General features: G+C 48.4%; 1 protein-coding gene across 2 annotated transcripts in view; it reads right to left on the bottom strand.

The window, feature by feature from the left end:
- The window catches only part of EBF2 (EBF transcription factor 2), a 207,906-nt gene extending 194,541 nt beyond the window's left edge, over nucleotides 1-13,365 (bottom strand). Inside the window, exons 1-5 of one of the 2 annotated variants that reach the window (XM_030938250.1) lie at nucleotides 13,322-13,365; nucleotides 4,539-4,695; nucleotides 3,384-3,447; nucleotides 3,061-3,116; nucleotides 2,479-2,552 (exon numbers count right to left, since the gene is read on the bottom strand). In XM_030938250.1, coding sequence (XP_030794110.1) covers nucleotides 2,479-2,516 — 38 coding nt within the window. In that variant the 5' untranslated portion in view covers nucleotides 2,517-2,552; nucleotides 3,061-3,116; nucleotides 3,384-3,447; nucleotides 4,539-4,695; nucleotides 13,322-13,365. Of the gene's footprint in view, nucleotides 1-2,478; nucleotides 2,553-3,060; nucleotides 3,117-3,383; nucleotides 3,448-4,538; nucleotides 4,696-7,170; nucleotides 7,866-13,321 lie in introns of those variants that run through there. The other variant, XM_010378143.2, reaches the window with a different exon arrangement.
- Nucleotides 13,366-22,286: the final 8,921 nt, after the last annotated feature.

The following is a 22,286-nucleotide window of genomic DNA, read 5'->3' on the forward strand; positions in this document are numbered from 1 at the left end:
GCTGGCCCATCTGATTAGGGCCCTGTCTAGCCTGCGCCTTGTGGCGAAAAGTCACAGCTGTGGGGTTTGCTTGAGCTCAATACAACTCTGTTATTAGCCAGCTGTAGGCCTTGAGACGACTTCTGTTCAAATTATAATATCTTTTAACCCTCTGAGCATTGAGGGCTCGGGGGTGGCAGGCAGCGCCATAACAACTAGATTTCTCCTTGCTAATAATTGGCAAAATGAACCAAAGCAGGGAAGAGAGGAACAGAGACCATTGGGGAAGGGAGAAAAAGTTATTCCTAAAGAGATTTATTTTGTCTCTGCTTTGTTCTCCATTCAAAGCTAAACACCGATTTATGAGCCTTTTACTAAAGATTACGGAACATAAAACCATCCGGGGAAGTGCCCAGGTATGCCAAATAACACTATGCAAATAAAACTAAATATATGCAATAACCCTGGAGAAACAGGGCACCTGATTCATCTCTCAATCATTGACTGCTACAACTGGCTCTTAAAATGTAAGAGAAGGAACTTTTCCCCCTTCCTAAAGTATCAACCAGCTCTAACTGACAGATGGAACGAGAACTTCCCTTTTGGATGCATCTAACATTTGCCATCACCCATCTCGTCTGCACACGTGTACACACACACGCATATGCTGCAGACAGTATCCATTCAATGGATCATTTATTTACACATAATTAATATTTATTTTAAATTCTAGTTTGGGAAGAAAACAGCAGAGCATCTTCCCAGGTCTCCAACGCAGAGAAGTTACAGTACATTAAATTTTTATATTGTGTTACTAATGCAGACTAAACTAGAGGCTTTAAAAATTGATGCTGCTACTTAAACAGCATAAAATGAGGAGGATTTGATTGGGCTTAAAAATAAAAATGTCAGTCTTAACTACAGCTGGATGGGGCATGCAAGTATTATTTAAAATGATAGGTATAATTCATTAGACAATGGATCAGTTTTTGGTTTTGTTTTCTTTCCTTTTCAGAAAGTAATCTCTCCAAACAAAGGCATAAAAAGAAAAACCTCCCTTCAACTAACCAACCTAATCAAAGCGTTCTATTTAAATCTAGGTATTATATAAAGTACATCTCAGAATTGTATTTTCTTTCTGAACAAATCTATCAAAGGTCCCTGAGATACTGAAGTATCTATCTTCTTACTCCTCCCAATGCCTTCCCCCAGCTACTTCAGCAAGGAAGCCTCCATTGCTTTCAGCTGAAGCCACTGGCATTTGGAAAGCTTGTTTTTTTAATACTTGGTCAAAACCAAAACAAACATGTCTGATTGTTATGGTTTCTTCCTGACTAGGTTGGGGAGGGAGACAGCGCTTCAGGGAGCTGCCCATAAAACAGTACACACTAAATCAGATAACCTGCAATTACCCAAAACTAGTAAGTTTGGAGTTGGGAGACATTCACTAAAGCAATAGCCAAGTAAGGAAGAATTGAGGCTTTCCCTCCAATCAGAGATTTTTGGAGGAAGAAAAGCATGTATGGAATAGACATTTAAATTTTCATAATAAAATAGCCACACTCTTTCCAGAGTTTCCTATTTATATCTTGTTTACGGTGGGATCCCCAGCACCCAGCCGATACCGGGCACATAGTAGGCACTCAATAAACATTTGTTGAAATAATAAGGGTGGATGCAATTCTTCTGATTTTTTAAATTTTCTTCCAGTCAGGGAGAAAAAAAGGGAATAATGCACAGGACTCAAGGTGGAATGGATTGGTCTCTGAAAGGAAGATGGGAAAGGTGCAGGAAGGCCAGTAGACTGAATCTTTCACGAGGTGAACATCAGAATCCAGCTGTTGCTCCACACTCCAGATCTCTCAGCGGGTCCTCTCCCTGCCCCTCCTAACGCACTGGTGGGAACTGGACGGATCTTTCTTCCAGGTAGTTCCTTCTGACCTGAGAAACTCCCCCAACACGTGAACTCCGAAGAGAGCAACCTCCCAGGAGGAAGAAACGCCTCCGCATCACCGCAGGTGCCAGGGTGCCAGGAAGCACCCCAGAAATGAGCCGCTGGACCCTCTGGTGGTCCCTCGCCCAGACGAGGAGTCGTTCCAGGGCTTTGACTCATTAACTCCACAAGTGACCCGCCTGGAAATCTACCACTAGAGGCCCGGCGGGAACTCCAACTGATCCCAAACCGGCCCCGGGGTTGCCCAGCCCGCTTCCACCACTACCACTGACCAGGGGACAGTGGAGACTTTCCACGTGGCCGAAGGAAACTCCTGTGACATCAGAGAGGTGGAGTCCCGAGTCGTTCTGAGTCCTAACGGCTATGCTTTAAGACACTTGCATGAAAGGGTTTCCGTGGATCTACACTCTGCGCCCGTCTGCCCGCGAGGCCTCTCAGCTGCGAGCCCTCACTCCTGAAAGTTAGTCCCGGGAACGTGGCGCACCAAGGCCGGGCTGGAGCACCTGCGGGCTCTCCAGGAAGGCCTGGGAAAAGGCGGCTCTTACCTACACATCACTTCGTGCGTCAGGAGAACTCGGCACATTTCCGGATTCTTATTCTGTCCCTCGTACGCGATGGGCTGTGAAGGAGGTAGTAGCAGGAAAGGAAGATGCAGAAAGGGGTTGGGGGCAAGGAAAGAAGGGACTTCAGAACAAGCACAACATCGCTTTCCCTCCCACTGCCTTCCACCGCATTAGGAATTGCCGCCCGCTGCACAACCTGCGCGGTTGCAGAGTTTGGACTCGACTGAAAGCATACGGAAGTTTGCCCCAGTGAGAACATCATTCTTAGCAAAATGGAATGTTTGGGGAAACTGAATCTCCCAATAATTGTTTCCTCTCCATCCTTTTTCTTCGCCTCTTACTGCCCCCAGGGTTTCCCTGAGTCAGACAGAACAGGTCACTTGGTGAGACAGAAAAAAAAAAAAAAATTCCCGAGTGGACAAGGTGCTGGGAGGGGGACGAGGAGGGGGGCTGTGGAGTCTGACCCAGGAAATCATAGAGGAGGGGCAGGTCAGAAACAAACTGGGGGGATTGGGGGGACGGGTCAGAGACAGGTGAAGAGAAGCCAAGAGGCCTTGAGCTCACCTGCTTGGTGACCGAGTCGATGAGCCTGACATAGAGGTCCTGTTCCGTGCGGACACCTGCGAGGACCAGACAGGCACGAGTCAAGGATCGTGGAGCCCCTTCCGGGCACCCCAAACCCGTCTCTGCTATTAGTCTGAGGCCCAAGCAGCCTCTCCAGGCTGAGCAGCCCTGGAGACGGTGACCTCCCAATCCCCTGTCCCAGGCAAGCCTCCCGCCGCCCTGGGCTCCATGAGATTCCTGAGAGTGATCATGGCAAGATCAATGCGTGCGGCCCAGAAGCCGGCTGCTAGGCGCCGGCTCACCGTTGCTGTAGAGGAGCTCACCGTTGCTGTAGAGGAGCTGTAACTTGTAGTGAGTGCCATTGTTGGTCTTCTCGTTGCCTTGTTCCTGAAAAGACAGGCAGCGTTTGATTCCCTTGCCTTCCAGTCCCCCAAAATGAGGGAAAGAGGAGACAGTGAACCCCCACCCCACATCCCTTCTTCCCATCAAAAGGCAGCTTCCAACAACCCCTATTCAGCCCTAGGTCAAAGGGCACGAGCATCTGCCTGTCTTTGGCCGCCCCCGGAAACCTGCCAAGACTAGAAGCCACTTGACCCTTTCCAGCCCTCTTTCTCCCTTAAAAATGTCCTCAGAAGTGTGACCCTTGAGCCTGCGACAACCGGACAACTCGCCAAAGCTGCCTGTAAACAGGCACCACCCAACCCATCGGGCTCTGTCTGTCCTTAGGAAGCCCCAGGGCTTCCTTTGGCAGAAAAGGGAAGGGACTTGTCACTTGGAAAGGCAGCATTCGGGCCTATCCCGCAAGGACTGCGCCCGCAGGGCCACGAGCTCAGGGACTGAGTTCCAGGTTCAGGAGGGACTTTGGGAAGGCCTGCTCTAAAGCTCACATTGTACAGCTGGGGACACGGAGACCCGGAAAGGGCAAGGGATTTTCCTTTGGTCACATATGAGTTTCAGCGGACTGTCCTTCATCTGAGATCGAATCCAGCCCCCAGTTCCAGGCTTGAGTTTGGAAGAGGCGCTGCCTTGGAGAACAGAAACGGAGAGAAGACACAGCCCGAAGGCGCGCCAAGGCTGGGCTCCCGGTTTCCGCTTAGTACTGCAACTCAGCCCAACTGGCTCTCGCAGGTGCAAAATAATTAAAATTAACCCAGAGAAGGGGAGCAGCGACCTCGGGTGTACTTTTTAACTAGTTCGAAGGGCGTTTGCTCCTCCGTCAGTCTACAGCCAGGCGCTACTAAGGGCGCCGGGGTCGGTGCGCAGAGCCGGGAGTGCTCCTCCAGCCCCAGGTGGGGGGAGTGGGGATGGGAGGAGGTTCGGGAAATCGACTGATTTAGAGGCTGGGGGTGAGAAGTCTCGATTTATCATCCCTGATGATGCGAGTGGAAAAGTGTCGCGAGAGTGACAGATGGAATCTTTAGTGCTTCGCAAAAAGGGAGTTATTAGACCGCGGGGTTTGGGGGGTACGTTCCGCTTACTTTGTCATTCTCCACAAAGTCCACGAAAGCAGTCCGCTCGATCTCCACCGGCTGGCCCTGCCTGTCATAGAGCGCCAGGACGAAGTGAAAGAAGTTGGATTTCCTCAAGTTGGAAGGAGGCTGCTTCTCAAAGTGGGCCCGGGACAGGGCGACCCCGCTGCACAGGGAGACAAACGGGGGACACAAGACACGGGGAAGGACAAAAAGGCAATGTTACTAACCGCCCACAACATGCAGAGGGGTAAGGCGTCCACTTCCCAGGTCCAGAGTTCTGAACCCTTCGGGCCTTTTTTCCAATTCGGATAAGGAAGAGGAGACTTCTTAAAGGAGTCCCCGTGGTCACAGGGGTTGGGTGGCAGGGTTGATGCCTGGGGTCTCTGACACCACCCAGTGGTATGGCATCCCACCGCTGGGCCACTCTCCATCCCCTCTTTAGTGGAAACTGAAAGACCGGGGCTGCCGACAGAGACCCAGAGTGGTCCCCTAAGGAGGTGGCTCGCGTCCTATAGGATGGGGCTATCTCCATCCACTCCCTCAGGTGGTACTGCTGGATGTATCAGGATGCAGAGCTGGGGCCCAGGGTTAGGGGAATAAGTGCCTCCTTTGCTTTGGAAGAAGCGACCCTTTTATTTCCTATTAATTCGAGTTACCCGACCTGGACCCACTGCCCACAAAGCCCAAATGCTAACTGGGAAAGGTAGTGGGTAAGAACCCCAAGGGGCAGAAGGGACAGCAACACAGAGTCCAAGTCTGGGTCCTTGGGCTGCTTGCCTCGCTCTTCCGAAAAGTTGTGCCTGAGACAAAGACAGGGCGGAATCCTCGTGACCAGCCCCGGGGATCGCTGGCCACCGCAAATGAGATGACCCACATAGGGCACCCTCGCTCCCAGAGGTGCTAGGTGGGGAAAAGCCAAACTGTTAAAGGGCGAGGACCTCCTTTCCTGGGGCCAACGCGATCCCCACTCAAGCTGCGTTTTCCGGCGGCGCCAGTCGAACCCAGTGACTGTGAAACCCAAGTTGGGGGACCCGGAAGGCGCCCTCGAGTGTGTTGAGTGTGTGCACACACTTCCCAGCCAACCGGTCGCAGTCACAGCCGACTTGGCCATCAGATCCCATTTCACCGGACTTGGGGCTCAGGCGAGCACACAGATTGCGAGAGCTGCCCTGCGGCGCTGGGGTCTCCCAGCGTTGAACCCCGGTGTGCGCCTTCATTCACTCTTTTGAAAGGGGTGATGTTTTGGCTAAGATCTCCCCCACTCTGCCTGTTCCAGCTTCAGCAAACTTTTCGATGCCGGGAAGGAAGGAAAGCGAGGGAGGCTTCTTTAAGGAGTCAGCCCAAGGAAATGCGCAGCGCAGCGGACTCTGCGGTGCTGCCTTATTTCCCTCAGCTCGCGGGCAGGCCAGTCCCAGAGCGCTGCGGAAAGCTGCGGCCACCGCCGCGCTGTGAGGTCTGCCACAGGGAAATCCGCGCGCCCCGGGCCAGGGGAGGGAGGGAGCCGCCGCCGGCCCAAGTCCCGGAGCGATGAGACTTCTGCTTCCTCTCCTCCAAGGGTGGAGGCCGGTTCGCTCTACCCGGGACACCTGGTCAGTTTGGGAAAGGGCTCATTTCTCCGTGTGATGTTGGCACTTAAAGGTGGGTGGCCAGGAAGGCAGCCGGGGAAGCGAGGGTCCTGGAAGAAGTTCATGGGCTCTTTGGGGTAGAAGGGCTGCCTCTCTCGCAGACAAGGACCTGGAAGCCACAAATTCCAACTCAGTAGTGGTGATGAGAGAATGGGACCGTAATGTCTTCGTAGGGTGGCACCCCGGACATGGTATTTACTATCCCAGCACGCAGATGCCTAGACACAAAGTCACCTTCAGAGATCCGCAAAACCAGAGGCTGGCGATCCCTAAGCCTGTCTGGCTGCCGGTCGCTTTTTCTCGCCTCTTTCTTCTTCCGCAACTCTTTCTACTGTGACTCCGTCTTTTCTCTTCTTTGAAATCTCTTCTTTTCTCCAGCTCCCCAGCTCCATTCGTCTGGCTCACTGTTTTATCTTTGAGCCGGGACCCTCCAGCCTGTCCCCCCTCCCAGAGCTCCGGGCCGCCTCGCCTTCCCCGGCAGCCGCTCCGGCTTCTCCCGCTCCTCTCGCCGCCGCCACCCTCTGGCCGCGGGCCTCCCGGGCTCCAGGAATCGCCCAGCAAGATGCGGGAGGCAGGCGCTTGCAGGCGGCGTGGCGAAACCGGGAGCGGCCAGGAAGCCAGCTTTTCTCCCGCGCCGCCACTGCCAGCTCCGGTATTCACGCTCTGCTCGGGGCCAGGCCGGATCCGATTGCAAGACTAGCGGCTGAACAGGTCGATGTTGGGTGCTACTTTTTTATTTTTCCTTGCAAAGAGTAGACTGCGGTAAAGGAGTAGGAGAGAAACGCCTACGACCCAGGCAGTTCAGAAACTCGAGTGCTGGCTGCCGGGTGAGCGTTCCCCTGACTGCAGCGATCTGCTTGCCCGAGGGCGAGCCCCAGCGCGCAGGGCCTGGGCGACAGATGGGGGGACAGGGAGAGAGAAAGGCACGGGGATGGGGGTGGGGGTGCACAGGGAAAGACAGACCGTAAGAGCGAGAGACCGAGAGCATAATAATTGCGCGGCCCTGTCGTTACCTCTGCGCTGCGACATTAGCGTCCACCACTCCGACATTCCGGACCCAGGACCTGACCGAATCCATCTCGGCGCCCAGCGATTTCTCTTTCAGAGCTGGTCCTCTTCCTAAAGTATCTTGAATCCCAAACATTTAAAAAGTCTGATCCTCTACTGTCGCTTTAAAAGTAAGAGTTACAGCAACACAGTCCTGACTGTTCCCAACGTTGCCAGCAAATCTTCTCCTCCAAAGCAATCCAAGAAAAGGGATCAAGTGCCCAAGTTTGAGTCTTAGGAAAAAAAAAAAAGATAACCCGTCCTTTGCTTCACTGGAGAGGTACGGACTGATGAAGCCAAAGTTTGGGTTCTTATCCTCCGTAAGTTCAGATCTGCCGCCTCAGCCCCTCCACCCTAGGTCGCTCGCATCCTTCCAGCTGCAGCGCTGCCTCCTGAAAGTGATCACAATTTAGAAGCATCACCTGTTCTGGGAGAAACTGGAGGAAATTGATGGCTGCCTAATCTCTGCCCTTCCTTCAGGTCCCCCCTCCCTGCTCCTCCCCACCGTTCCAATTTAGAAAAAAAAAAAAAAAAAATCCCCAACAGGATCAGTTGTAAAAGGAAGGGGAAGACCCGGAGCCGAGAGGAGGCGGTGGCTGCGAGCGCCACGGAGCCCGGCTGCAGCCGCGCGCGGGCCCCATGAATGGGTTACTACGGCCCTGGCCACGGGAGGCGGAGCCGCGGCCCGATAAGGAGCCTCATTTGCATGGACGCGCGGGATTGGCCGGCGCCGGGCAAGCCGGGCCGACGTCCTCAGGCGGCGCGCTCCACGCTCTGCGTTGCCGGGACTCCGGGAGGTGAAAGGGGACAGAAAGCTGCGGGCGTCGCGTCCTTGCACGAACCCCGTGTGCGTGCGCAGGATTGGGGGTCCCCCACACCCTGCACTGACTTAGGGTAGCGGGGGTCTGCGGGCTGGGGACGCAGGGGTTCGGCTTGGCTGAAGGAAGCCTCCCTGAATCTTGCCTCTAGATGTAGATTTTTGTAGCCTGCCAGGAGGCACGTTCGTTCTCGGGGTTCGGATATGTGTGCATGCTTGTGAGCGTGGCCACATATGCTTGTTTTGTGCAAACGTCCCCCAGTGCACCCAGCTCCCTGAACGGCTCCCGCAGGTCTCCTGGAGTTCCATGGTGATATCAGATGTTGTGTGAGGCTTGCACGTTGCTGAGAGTGGAGAACATACGAATGAAGGCGGGAGGTGGAGTGGGGTGGACAAGCGAGGCGCAAGTGCTGCTCAAATGTAATGCGGGGGAAAACGGTCCAGGAGCTAAGGAAAACACCCGCGGGCGATCGGGCGCGAGCGGCAGTCGCACCCGTGTGGAGGAGAGGTTGCTGACAGATCGAGGCGGGCTGAGTGCGCGAGCGGCCGGGAGTAGTCCCGCGGGTCCTCCAGTTCCCTCCCCACCTCTCCGTTCCCGAAGCTACCGGGAGTGGGTGAGGAGGGACGGGGAACTCGCGGAAACTTCGCCCACCGCACGCGGTCGCCACGGTGCTGGCCGCGGGCTGGTGGCCGGGAGGCGATGGCAGCAGCCTCACCGAACAGCTGAAACCCTAGACGGCTTTTTAGCTGCGCCGGGCTGCTCGAGGTGCCTATTAAACATCCTCCTGGCTGGGTGTCATTTTCTTGCTTCTCCTTTTGTATTCTGATCTGTGCATAGATCTGCTGCTGAAATCTAGAACACCAACGCGAAAACAGATTTGAAGACAATGAATGCAAATCTGTGCTCAAAGACCATCTGCTGTGGAGGAGACAATCAGCTGTTCGTAGTTCGAGCGATTGCGCCCGAGTCTCCCGGCCTCATTATGGGGAGGACATTTGCGAGTGCCTGGGCTGCGTTTAGAGCACTTTCTCCCCTCTTAGGTCTCAGATTTGAGAGACCAGATCCCTTAGGTGTAGGTGAGCGCTCGCAAATGAACTGCTAGAGTTTGCCGCTAGAGGACACAGCGCCATGCAACTGGTTTGCCTGGGCTGACAGGAAGCTTGCACTTCAAGAAAACTCTTGAGAAAGGGACTGGTGCGCGCCTCCACCTCCAGGATTGAGACTAGGAAGCGCTGGTCCGAACTGCGGAGATTCGCTTGAAACCAGATAGGTGGTTAGGGAGTTTGGGGGGCGGGTGCACGGACCGTCTCCGCATAGGCCCCGGGATAGGGGGCTGGGGTCACTGATTTGGGGGAAGGTAGAGAAGGTAAAACCCTCGCCTCTGGGTTGTGTTGACTATGGTACCTGGACCCCAGAGCTCTGGCTTGGTCCTCCCTGTTGGACTAGAAGGGGTGGGAGAGCCATACAGGGCGATTGGGAAATGGATCGGGTGGCTCGTAAAAAGCCAAGACAGACAGGAGTGTCCAAAGGAAGAAAGGGGCGGGGAGGAAAATTTGTAGGGATAAGATTCACTGCCCTGTTTCAACTCGGCAATTCTCTGTTACATGCAGGTTTTAAGGAGAATTTCGGTCCCAGCAAAAACTGACCACACGGAGTCTTCCACCGTCTCTATAAATCTCTCCGAACCTCAAGCAACTCCCCGCCTCCTTCGTCTGGGGTCTGCGCCCAGCGGGGTCAAAGCCTTGAGTTCTTGGCAGAGAGTGTGGAACAGCCGTGAGCCCTTCAAGACACGCCAATGAGCCCGGTGATTTTTTTTTTTCCAAGGGGCCTTGGATGGGCTGCACCTTCACGTTGCCCCGGAAAGGTGCGCAGGGCACCCGGAGAGGCCTCTGGTCAGCAATGGGCCTGGGCCGAGCCCCAACAGTTTACCCCTCAGGCTCAGGTTGGCTGGGGTTAAAGGGCAAAGTCAGGGTCGAGGGCGCCAGCTTTTCTCGGCGGTAACAGCTGCCACCCAAATTATGCCCCCTCAGGAAGCGAATGATTTGTTCCTTTCTCCCAGCTCCCTGCTGCCCGCCCCAAAACAGACGGGCCGCGCTTGGCGGGCGCCCCTCCTCCCAGCCAAGCCCCCCTCCCAGCCAACCCCCCCTCCCAGACATTCAGGGGCCACGGTGCTCCGCTGGGAGGCAATCTGGGGGAGCCGTGGTCCCGAACTTTGACAGAGTGGGGCCTCCCCACTACTAGCCGGCTGCGCTAAGGGCGCCCCCCGCGGCAGTGTTGCTGGGAGCTCCAGGGATGGCTCCCTGTGTGGCTCTCTGAAGGAGTTGAAGTTCATTGTTGGCCAGGCTGGAGTTCCTGCGCGAGCGTGAGGGGACAAGGACTGCCTTGGGTCCAGTGTGGCAGCATTTCGGCCAGTCCAGTTGGGCTTAATTGTGTCTGTATAGGTTTTGGGGAGGAATGGACGCAGAGCCCGTCACTCGCGCGAAACATGCGTTGGTTCGGGGACTGAGCAGCGGCGGCTGCGCCTGGAGGGTCGTTCCCATCTTTCTCGCCCCCAGCTACCCGCAAACAAACCTCCTTTTCGATTGTGCAACACAAAACCCGCCCCGAGCCGCTCGGGGGCCCAGCAGGCGCAGCTGCGGCCCCGGGAAGCCCAGTCCCGCGGGGCTGCTGAGCCCACGTGCTTCTCAGGCTCCGACCAACGAGCTCGGTTCTGCCTCTAGCCCTGGTCAAGAAAAATCCAAAAAGAACACTATGATTAAAATTATTCACAATCTATTTATACAAAACTGGGGATGTCTGTCTTTTACCCTGTCCTCTTCTTCATTTACCCTTCCCAAATGACCCCCACCCCCGTTTTTTCTTTTCATGTTCCTGTTTCAACCTGTCTGCAACCCAGTGTGATATGTTCGATTTCCTCGTAATTGGTTTTAAGCCCCTTTGCCCAGTCTCATCCGGTCCAGTCATCTGGGCGCCAAGTCTCTCCTCCCGATCAGAGGTTCGGAAATTTTACTTAGCAACTGCTCTCCTGGCTGTGTTCCTGTCTGGCGGGACGCTGGGGTGAATTCAGAAATGTCAGAACACACACCTAAATATGACCTTCACCCCCACTTCCAGACACACACCCCCTGCGCCGAAGCACAGAGCCAGACCAGTAGCCGGGGAATTCGATTCACAGGGAGAGCCGGTCTGGGTTTTATAAATGGAAAAAGTGGCTGTCCCCGTGGCCTCTCTTCGAACGTGAATTTTACAATTTTGGGTTTTTTATTTTTTAAACTGGAACCTTTACTCTTTGTCCGACTACAAAGAAATAACTTTACTTGACATAGAGGTCTGCCGAATATTTAACTCACAATTCTTTATGAAATGATTTTTTAAAAAATATCTAACTTCATTAACTCTCACACCAAACTGCAACTTTGGCATTTTCTTCTGGTAACTAGATTTGTATGTTCTATAAATGTGAATTCCCTAGAGAGGGTGGGAGAAAAGAAACTATTCATAAATACACGACAAATATCTCAGGGGGACTCCGCCGTCAATACCAAACAGCTCCTTTATAGGACAATTTGCGTAAGAAGTGGATTCGCTTCTTTTGTTTTCACATAGGGAAGGAGATTCGAGCGGGAACAGCTGCAGAAATACTGAGTCGTACTGAGTCGTGGAGGAACGTTTTAGAGACACTTGATGTCGGTTGTATCGAGGCCAGTCGGGGCACTGCAGTGAGTTTACCCAAAATAGACTGGAGGAACCAGATTCAACTCTACCCTAACACTTGACAACTCCAGAAAGTCTTCCTCCTCGTCTTCCTCTCCTCTGCTCCTGCTCCCCCTAGTATTCGCCTTCAAAAATATCCCTCTTTCCTATCCCGTTATTCCGCGTGCAGAAGGAGCGAGGAAGCAAAGCGGAAAGGTCAAGAGAACAAATTCTCGCAGCAGCAGCTTGGGGAACGCGGGTGTCCACGCGGAAATAGAGGCCTGGGAGGTGTGTGTGCTGCGGGGCAGGCTGTCTGGAGAGAGAAGTGATTGATAGCTTCCACGAGAACCTGGGGACCCGATTTCGCAGGTGGGAGGGGTGACTTTCACGTGAAACCCCTGCTGGGGGCCGCGCTGGGGTAAATCGGCTGGCTGCAGCCCCTTTCAGGGAACTGTGCACGAAGGCGGTGGCATCTGTCATCACTACTTACGGTGCAGTGATGGGGACAAGTTGACCCGCATTAAAAGGCCTGATCACGCTGGTCTCCGTGAACCGAAAGACCGAGGGGAAGATACTAACGATCAGAGGCAGGACTTGCCCAAGCCCTTTCTCGCCCTTAAACTTCACAGCAACACTTCAAGTGGAAGTTATTGATTTGTTTGCCCCCAACATGTTACAGATGAGCAAAATGAGGGTGGGAGATGACAAGTGGCATCCCAGCTGCTGAATGGGGAAGAAGGATCCTCCCCATCTTCCACTTCTAATAACAACAGGGTGCAACAGAAGGCCTTCAGAAAGAAAAAGTTAAATGTGACTGTTTTTCTTTTTTTTCCCCCAGTTTCTTAGCTCAGTGATAACCGAAGATCTACTCTGAAATGAACCCCTTTTCCTGGTGGTGCCCGCCAGCCGGCAGGGGAAAGCCCGAGGGACCTCCCAGCTCCTTCCCGGCTCGACTCGCGGAGGAGGTGTGAGCGATGTGTTGATTATTCATATTTTTACCGAGCGCACACTCTGCTGCGGCCGGCGCCGCCACATTTCACACGTACACTGACGTACACACATGCACAAGCGCTCACCCGGCCCGCACGCACGCAGCGCCCCGCGAGCCCGGGGCCCTCCTCGGATAAGGGAGGGGTGACAAAGGCTCCCACTCACTGCCGTCCCCGCCAACGCCAACGCGGCTGCCTTTTCCTCCAAGCCCCCACAAACACATCCTTGGCTTTCAGATCCAACTTTCTTTTCCATAATATACTAGTCTCCGCGACTCCCGCCTCCTGAATCTGAGGAGCGGGGAGACTTTGGAGGCGGGGGTCAGCTGCAAATACGGCACCATCTAGAATTTCGTTCCATTTAGCACTAGGCAACCTCCTCCTCCAACACACACACGTACTCGCACACCACCACGATCACCTCCACCCACCCTGGAACACTTCACTCAGGTGGCAAGAGAGAAAATCCAGGAAAGTCATTTGCATAGAGTGCACGCGTTTCAAGACGTCTTTGAGGGTGCAAACTGGACTTCTAATCATGGGATCTCCCCAAACACAGCCCAAGGCCTAGAAATTCCATTTCTGACTCACAGAACCCTCCATCCACACCCCCTCACCTGCCGGGAGCCGGGCAATCATCTCGGGGCGAGTGGGTCCAGGGCGCACGAGACGTGGCACCCGCGGAAACCCTCAGAGCCAGCTGGGAAAACAGAGATCACTCTCCTGGCCAGGCAGCTCCGTACCGCCCTCGAAGGGGCAACACAACTTCCACTTACTCTTTTCTCCCAAAGGAGAGCAGACGGGGGTCACGGGGCTTGGGGCCACCGCGTTCAGACAGTCCCTCCGCGCGGGAAGTGCTTAGAGGAGCGTTTATAGGGCAATGCTGGCCTCACTGCGTAGGGGTCGCTGGACTAAATGCCCGGAAACCCTCACAACCCGTGAGGTCCACTGTTCCGCAGACTCAGGTTAGAGGCTGGTATTTACTGATAAGGTCTCTGGCATTTGATCTTACTCCTCTGAACCTCAGTTTCCTAGCCAGTTAAATGGGAATGTTATTCCTCTGAATTTCAGCTCCCTTACTGGTACAATGGGGATATTTATTCCTCAGAGCTTTGCTTGCCTTACGGATAAGACAGCTTAGGCGAAAGTATCTGGCACGCAGTACGTGTTCAATAAACGCTTGCTTTCCTTCAGCATCTGCAGGTGTAAGATGAGGATGATCACATCTGCTTATGGAATTCACTGGGTCCTGAGTCTCCTATGGGGATGGGTTTCCTCTCCCCCGACCTATGCGCTCCTGAGGCAGGGATTCTGACTCGCTTGTCTTTGCAGCTCTTTTGCCTGCCACAGGGACTGGATCGCACAGTCTGTGCTCAGCTTTTTGTTTGCTTTGGAAGCTGTTTGATGCACACAGGCGTCAGAGGGCACCGTAGGTCACCGAGCGGGATCTTACCCAGGGAGGGAATGCGACTTCATTCGTAGGAGGCTGCGCTGGGGGCTCCGCGCTGCGCGTGGCACAGGGTAGGGCGCACCCCAAACACAAGTGCGGTTCGCTGCGCGGCCGCATGCTGGGATGGATCGCGGAACTCACTGGATAATTGAAGAAGATTGCGAGGAGCTCTGGAATGGGTCTTCTGTTTCTACGACAAACCCCCCGTCGATGAGTGGTTCACAGAGAGCTCGGGAGGCCCCTCCCTGCCCTGCGCCCTCCTTAGGAAGAGACACGGTTCGCCTCACACTACCAGTCTCTGTCTCCCGAGAGCCGAGCTCCCCGAGCGGCGCTTTCCTGAGCCCGCATTAAAAGAAGCTGGGAGGGAGGAAAGCTGACGGGCGGAAGAACCGAGACACTGTCAGCGAGGAGATGGCTGACTGGAGGCTGCGGCGCGTGGCAGAGGGGGGATGGTGTTAAGGGGTGAGGTTCCAAACTTTTCCATTCTGCAGAACCAGAACCCCCTTTAAAACTTGCACCATCTTGTATGTAAAGGCAATGCATGTTTATTGCAGAAAAATACATACAAATAAAAACAAAAGAAATTCATAACCGACTCCAATGGCATCAACATAAACAACTATTGCTAATATTTGGATGGGTTTTCTCCCAGCCTTTCTTTTAAACAGATTTCTATATACAGTACTCTAAATGGGAGCATAGACTATATGGTGATTTGTAACCTGTTGGCTCACTTAATATAGCATATTTCCCTATGCCATTAAATATTTTTCTACAGTAACATTTAATATTTGCATAGCATTTCACTATCCATACCACAAATTGTTTGACCAGTCTATTGGATTGGACATTTAAGTTGCTCCTAATTCTTCACTGTTATAAACAACACTATGATGAACATCCTTGTAGCTTAGTTTTTCAATAACTATGATTCTTTCCTTCAGATAAAGTCCTAGAAGTAAAATTGCAAAATCAAAGCCTTTGCATGTTTTTACACCTTGATACAGATTGACAATTTGGCCTCTTGAAAGACTAAATGTACACTTTTGCCAGTGATACCTGAGGTTACCCCTTCTACCTTCACCCCTCAACCTTCCTGAATCTTTGAAGTTATAGTCTTATTTTAAAAATTTCCTAGTTTGATAGATTGGAAATGTCCTTTGGTATTTGTATTTTATTTATATTTAGTGAATTTCCAGTAAGGGGAAATTGTTTTTCGTACACTTTTTGGCCAGTGTACATCTTCGGGGAGTTAAACATTATTTTATTAACGACGTTGAATTTTAATTTATCATGTATGCTGAAAATATTTTTTTCCATCTTTGCTTGTTGGTAATTTTATTTATAATTTTTTGGTGGCAGAAATATAGATGTACTTTAGTTACAATGTTTTCGTCTGCAAGTACCAAAATAAGCGACTAACAGCAATTTAAGCAATAAAATCATTTAATTGTCTCACATACCAAGAAGCCTGGAGGTGGATGGCCCCAAGTTAGGTTGCCACAAACAAACCTGGTTCATTTGCTTTGCATGTTGAGTTTCAATCTCACCGTCCCTGCCTCCTAGCAGAGGATACAGCAGCAATAGTGGCGCACATTCAAGGCAGGAAGCAAGAGGAACAGAGCCACCAGCAGGTTTGTCCCAGTGGATTCCAAAGTAGAAGCTTTTCCAGAAGCAGTCCTTATGCCTCCTTTGCCATAAACTGAGTCATGTGGCCATCCATAGTCAGACGTTTATCTGGGAAAGCAAGTGCCTCCTTTGTGAGGCACTTCAGGGTGGATTGAGAATGGCAGTTGGATTAGGCAAATAGGCAAGCTCCCCTCCCCTCCAATTTTTTTTTTTTTTTTTTTTTTTTTTTTTTTTTTTTTGACAGAATCTTGCTCTGTCACCCAGACTGGAGTGCAGTGGTGCCGTCTCGGCTCACTGCAACCTCCACCTCTGGGGTTCAAGCGATTCTCCTGCCTCAGCCTCCTGAGTAGCTGGGATTATAGTCGTGTGCCACCATGCCTGGCTAATTGTTGCATTTTTTTTTAGTAGAGATGAGGGTTCACCATGTTGGCCAGGCTGGTCTCGAACTCCTGAACTCAAGTGATCTCGCCTCAGCCTCCCAAAGTACTGGAATTACAGGCATGAATCACTGCGCTTGCCTTAGACAAGCCCATTTTATGTCCTGCAATAGGTCTTTAACTTGTATGTAGTTAACTCCACCCATGTTTTTCTTTATAATATCTTTTGTGTATAAAAATAAAAAATGTAGCACCTGTTATGTACCCGTAATTAAAAATAAAAAATTTTAAAGCATAATATGTTCCTTTTGTGTTGTTCACAGGTAATCCTTCCCCATTCCAAGATAAATTAAATATTGATGTATATTTTCTTATTTCTCTATTTTCATTAAAATTTTTGCCCTAAGTAAATAGATTTGTTCATTACGGTCTTGGTTGGTTCCCTTTCAACAATAAAGACTAAATTTTAGAAGGCTAATTTAAATAGATTAGCTGTAGATACTGAAAAATCAAAATCTATTTTTTTTTTTTTTTTTTTGAGACAGATTCTTGTTGTGTTGCCAATCTTGGCTCACTGTGGCCTCCACCTCCTAGGTTTAAGTAATTCTCGTGCTTCATCCTCCTGAATGGCTGAGATTACAGGCATGTGCCACTACCCAGTTAAATTTTTTATTTTTAGTAGAAACACTGGGTTTCACCATGTTGGCCAGGCTGGTCTTGAACTCCTGGCCTCAAGTGATCCACTTGCCTCCCAAAGTGCTGGGATTACAGGCATGAGCCACCATCCCCGGCCCCTTTTTATTCCAAATATTTTTATGTTTGTTTATCAACTATAGTTCATCTGAAATTTATTTCCATTTATGTTAAGAGGTGAAAATCAAACTTCTGTCACTAAACTCTTAGTTGTACCAATAGCATTTATTAAATAATCCTTAATTTCTCCCAAAATGTGAAGCATTGTGTATACACACACACACACACAGAGAGAGAGAGAGAGAGAGAGAGAGAGAGAGAGAGACAGAGAGATTTTAAAATTAGAACAGGAAATTTATGACTCATTTAGAAATTAGAAAAACCACATGCTTTTTAGTTTATATATTTTATTTTATGTCCTGCAGTAAAACTTGAAGTATTGGCTAGTCTTGGTGGCTGATGTCTGTAATCCTAGCACTTTGGGAGGCCAAATGTAAGAGGATTGCTTGAGCCCAGGAGTTCAAGACCAACCAGGACAACATCATGAAAGTGTGTCTCACATAAAAAATAAAAATAATAAAAATAAAAAATAAACCCTGTAGTTTATTCATATAGGTCCACCACAAATTTTGTTTGAGTTATTCTTAGGTAGTTTGTGAGTATTTTTTTTTCTATTATAGTTCCTGATTATTGCTGAAATATGGAGAACTTGTTCATTTATTACACACACAGACATCTTTCTTAGCTCTTATTAGTTGTCCTAGTTTCTTAATTGATTCAGTTAGACTTTCCAAGTAGACAATTATATCACCTACTTAATGATAGTTTGGTCTTTTTCTTTCTAGTAAAGTAAACCTGATTTATTTTACCTGTTTAGTTTCATTGGCTACGATCTCTAATACAATGGCAAAGAGTAGAAGTATCAGAGATACACTTTATTTTGTGTCTGTATATTATGGATATTTTTATAATGTGTTATTAAGTTGATTGGTGTCTGATATTATAAAGTACAGATTTATCTCAGGTTACTGAGAACTTTGATTACAAATAGATGTTGAATTGTATCAAATATATTCTTAGTACTTATTAGGGTGATTATAGACTTTTCCTCATCTTTCTATTATTGTTATTAATGATATTAATATATTTAATATTGACATATTTTTGAATTTCTATAATAAGCCCAACATGGTCATTTAACCATTTATGCATTCATTACAAATTTATCAGACACTCACCTTACCAGGGACACCGTGGTAAACAACACGAAGTCCACACCCCTGAGAATTTATATTCCAGGGAAAAATGATGATTGATTTGCAATTTTCTCAAGTTAATTCTGTCTTTGCAGGTGTGTTGTGTATTTACTCACCTGACATCCGTCATTTATTCTCATCTCCTCTTCTGTGCCTTTCTGTCCTGGAGATTTACTTCTTTGGTGTTCTGTGGATCATTTTAGAAGGCCCTGCTTGAAGCATGCCTTTCCAACTCTTCCAACAATTTTACAAACTCCAGACCCCCTTTTTAAAATCTCTTCTTCTATGATGTTTGAAAGAGTTTCTATTTCTTATGCCAAACTCGAACTAGCACATCAGATTTAGGTATCGGGGTTATACAAGCTCTGTAAAAATAATTTCTATGATTTTTTTAATATACAAGTTTAGTTTAAATAGCATAGGATCTATATTTTCTTTAAATTAACAGAACTTGGCCAGGCACAGTGGCTCTCACCTGTAATCCTAGCATTTTGGGAAGCCGAGATGGGAGGATCACTTGAGACCAAGAGTTCGAGACCAGCCTGGTCAACATAGAAAGACCCCCCCTCCAATCTCTACTAAAAAAAAATAAATTTAAAGAACTTTCCCATAGAGCCTTTGATAAATTATCTAATTTATTTGATGGTTAATGATTTATTCAGGTTTTCTATTGCTTACTGGGTATATTTGGATAATTTTTATTCTTATATAAAACAATCTATATCATTAATATTTTTAAATGCATTACCTAGAGCTGTACCTTGTATTCTGCTGTAACTTTAATTTTCTGTATCTGAAACAATTTTTCCCATTGCCAGAGTTGAATATTTTCATTTTGCATCCTGTTTTATTTATTTATTTTTAATACTTTAAGTTCTGGGTTATATGTCCAGAATGTGCAGTTTTGTTACATAGGTATACATGTGCCATGGTGGTTTGCTGCACCCATCAACCTGTCACCTACATTAGGCATTTCTCCTAATGTTATCCCTCCCCTAGCCCTCCACCCCCCAATGGACTTGGAACCAACTTAAATGTCCTGTTTTATTTTTATTCCTCCAGACTTATCTAATTTATACTCCTATCAACAGTGCACCAGAAACTTTGGTATTATCTGATTTTCTAATTTTGGCAAATCTGATGGGAATAAAGATATATCTTGCTGTTGTTTTAATGTTCATTTCTTTGATTGCTGATGAAGTTGAGCATCTCTTCCGACACTTTTTAACCATTTTGTTTTCCCTCCAATTAACCACTTATTGATAGCATTTTTCCACTGGATTTTCAGCCTTGGAGATGGTTGTTGCTGCTGCTTCTGCTGCTGTTGATGTTGATGATTGGCAGAAGGATTTTAAATGTTTAGATGTTAATTGTCAGTTTTAGATGTTACAGATATTATCTCTCAGTCTGTCATTTGTCTATAACTTAGTGTTGTTCTCTGCTGATTAGCAATGCTTTATTTTTATCTGGTCAATTCCGTCCACTTTTGTGCTTTGGAATCTTACTTAAGAAGTTTTTCTACACCTCAAAATTACACAAAAAAATCCTACACTTTTAATTTCATCTTTTACATCCACATGTTTAATTTCATGCACATGAGATTAACTTGCAACATTGTCTAAAATAGTGATCCAGATTCCGTTTTCTCCATTAAATGAGCTATAATTGAACTATTATACCACCAAATGCTTTATAGCATGGCAGGAAAGAAAATTGTCTCAAATATGGTCTGGGACAGAATTTTCTTTATGTATGTCATATAATTGATAATTCCTTCTGGGAAATAATTAGCATTCTTGTGTGATTTTTTGGTAGATTTTATTGAACTCAAGAGCATCTTCTGCGAAACTATCAGTCTTGAGAAGGGTCTGATAATATTAACTGGCACTGCCTTGTATTTTTCTACAAACTCCTCTTCCAATAAAAAAATCTGCAATGGATGGCTCAGGACCTTCTTTCCCCAGGGTAAATCTGAAATAAAGCTTTGACATGAGCTTGCGATAATTTTTTCGGAAAGGGTGCTTTAACAACAGCCTACATAGTCTTTAGTTCTTCTTCAGATAGAACTGAAGACTGTATGGATGAACCCTCCCCTCCATCCACTCATGCCTGTAATACGTCTTAGAGCAATTCCTTGAAGTTTATTATATGAGAATAGCACCTCTGTCTAGTTTCCAGCAATAATGGGCTTTTAAAAATTATATTTCTCAGTATTTGAGAAATTTCTTGGAAATGACATGTGGATATTATAATTTCTTACAACAGTATCACTGCCTCCATTATAGTTCTGTTTGGTAAAAATTCCCAAGAATTGTCTAGAATCTTTAAGTGTTAATTACCAGTATTTTTGCTCTCATTGAAAAGACAATTTAAGTTGTTTAAAGTGTTATTTTCCAGTAGTTCTATAATGGTTCATAACATTGATCTTTCTTTAAACTGCCAATTCTCTTTCTACATCTAAGGACTTTGCATATTCAGTGCTCTTCCTACAGAGGGGAGTGAATTTGAATATTAGGGGTGAGCTACTTAACATCTGCATGTTTCACTGTTTTCATCTATAAAACATGATGATGATATATTTTAGTAATTTTTTTATTGTTTTTCAGGTAACGGGAGTTGAGATTGAGTCCCGGATGGATTTTTATTCAGATCCTCTAGGCCTTAATGAAAAAAAGAATAGGAAGCTTTAGGTTATTATGGATTTTACTTTTCTAGATTTAAGCTCCAAGGGCCTATGGAGAACAGGAAGGCAGCTACAACTACAAGCAGCCATACCAAGGAGCTTCATCTTCATGTCTGAGGGTTTTGGGTTTTTGTTGCTGTTTGTTGGTTTGTTTGTTTGTTTGTTTTGAGATGGAGTCTCACTCTGTCATGCAGAGTGGAGTGCAGTGGCTCAATCTCTACTCACTGCAACCTCCGCCTCCCAGGTTCAAGTGATTCTCATGCCTTAGCCTCCCAAGTAACTGGGACTACAGGTGTGCACCACCATGCCACACTAATTTTTGTATTTTTAGTAGAGACGGGGTTTCACCATGTTAGCCAGGCTGGTCTAGGACTCCAGACTTCAGGTGATCCACCTGCCTCAGCGTCCCAAAGTGCTGGTATTACAGGCATGAGTCACCATGCCCAGCCCATGTCTGAGAGTTTTATCTTTATGTTTCTTAGCGCAACCTAATGTTAACTGGAACAGTGATGTTTTATTTAGGGTTCCTCTGCCCTCCTTAGGGCCAATCTCTGTAGCGCCCATACCATGTTTAGGATACATCCCCAAACAGATGAATATTATGCATGTCGGAGTAGGCCCTCACCCTGAGCCTCTCCCTGTGCCCAGTACACAGCTGGGAGGCACAGGTAGAACTCAGCTCCCCATGCCATCTCCAGGTCCGTCTGCTCTGGGTTAGGGCATGCTGGTAGAGTGACTCCCACTGGTCCCTGGGTAGCTTCTCATCTGTAGAAAATGCGTGAAATGAAGCAAAGGAAACACCTGTCTAGGCAGACCCTCTCCTTCATTCATTCATGCCTATAATATGTCTTGGAGAAATTGCTTGAAGTTTATGATTTGAGAATGGCACCTTTCTCTAGTTTCCAGCAATAATAGGCTCTTAAAAATTATATTCTTTTGGCAATTTCAACAGGAATTTCGAGCATGGGCTCAGAGGATTGGAATCTCATATTCAACTCTGTATTCCCAGCACCTAGTAAAATGTAGTAAGTATAAAGAAAACATCTGTGATGAAGAGATGAATTAGTAGGATGGTCACATAATTTATAGTCAAAATCAGGACCCTTTTGAGAATGAAAGGGGATATTGGCCAGGTGGGTCAACAGATTAACCGGAGTAAAACAGGACAGTCCAGAAAACCAGGATATATGATCACCCTATGCATAGGGAAACGGAGAAGAAAGAGACGTGATAGGGCGAAAGAATGATGGAGAAAAAATATGCCTCAGCCAGGTGCAGTGGCTCACGTCTGTAACCCCAGCATTTTGGGAGGCCGAGGTGGGTGGATAACTTGAGGTCAGGAGTTTGAGACCATCCTGGCCCACATAGTGAAACCCTGTCTCTACTAAAAATACAAAAATTAGCTGGGTGTAGTGGCATGCACCTGTAATCCCAGCTACTTGGGAGGCTGAGGCAGAATTGCGTGACCCTGGGAGGCGGAGGTTGCAGTGATCC

Source organism: Rhinopithecus roxellana, chromosome 9 (genome assembly GCF_007565055.1).
Source record: "Rhinopithecus roxellana isolate Shanxi Qingling chromosome 9, ASM756505v1, whole genome shotgun sequence".
Classification (NCBI taxonomy): Eukaryota; Metazoa; Chordata; class Mammalia; order Primates; family Cercopithecidae; genus Rhinopithecus; species Rhinopithecus roxellana.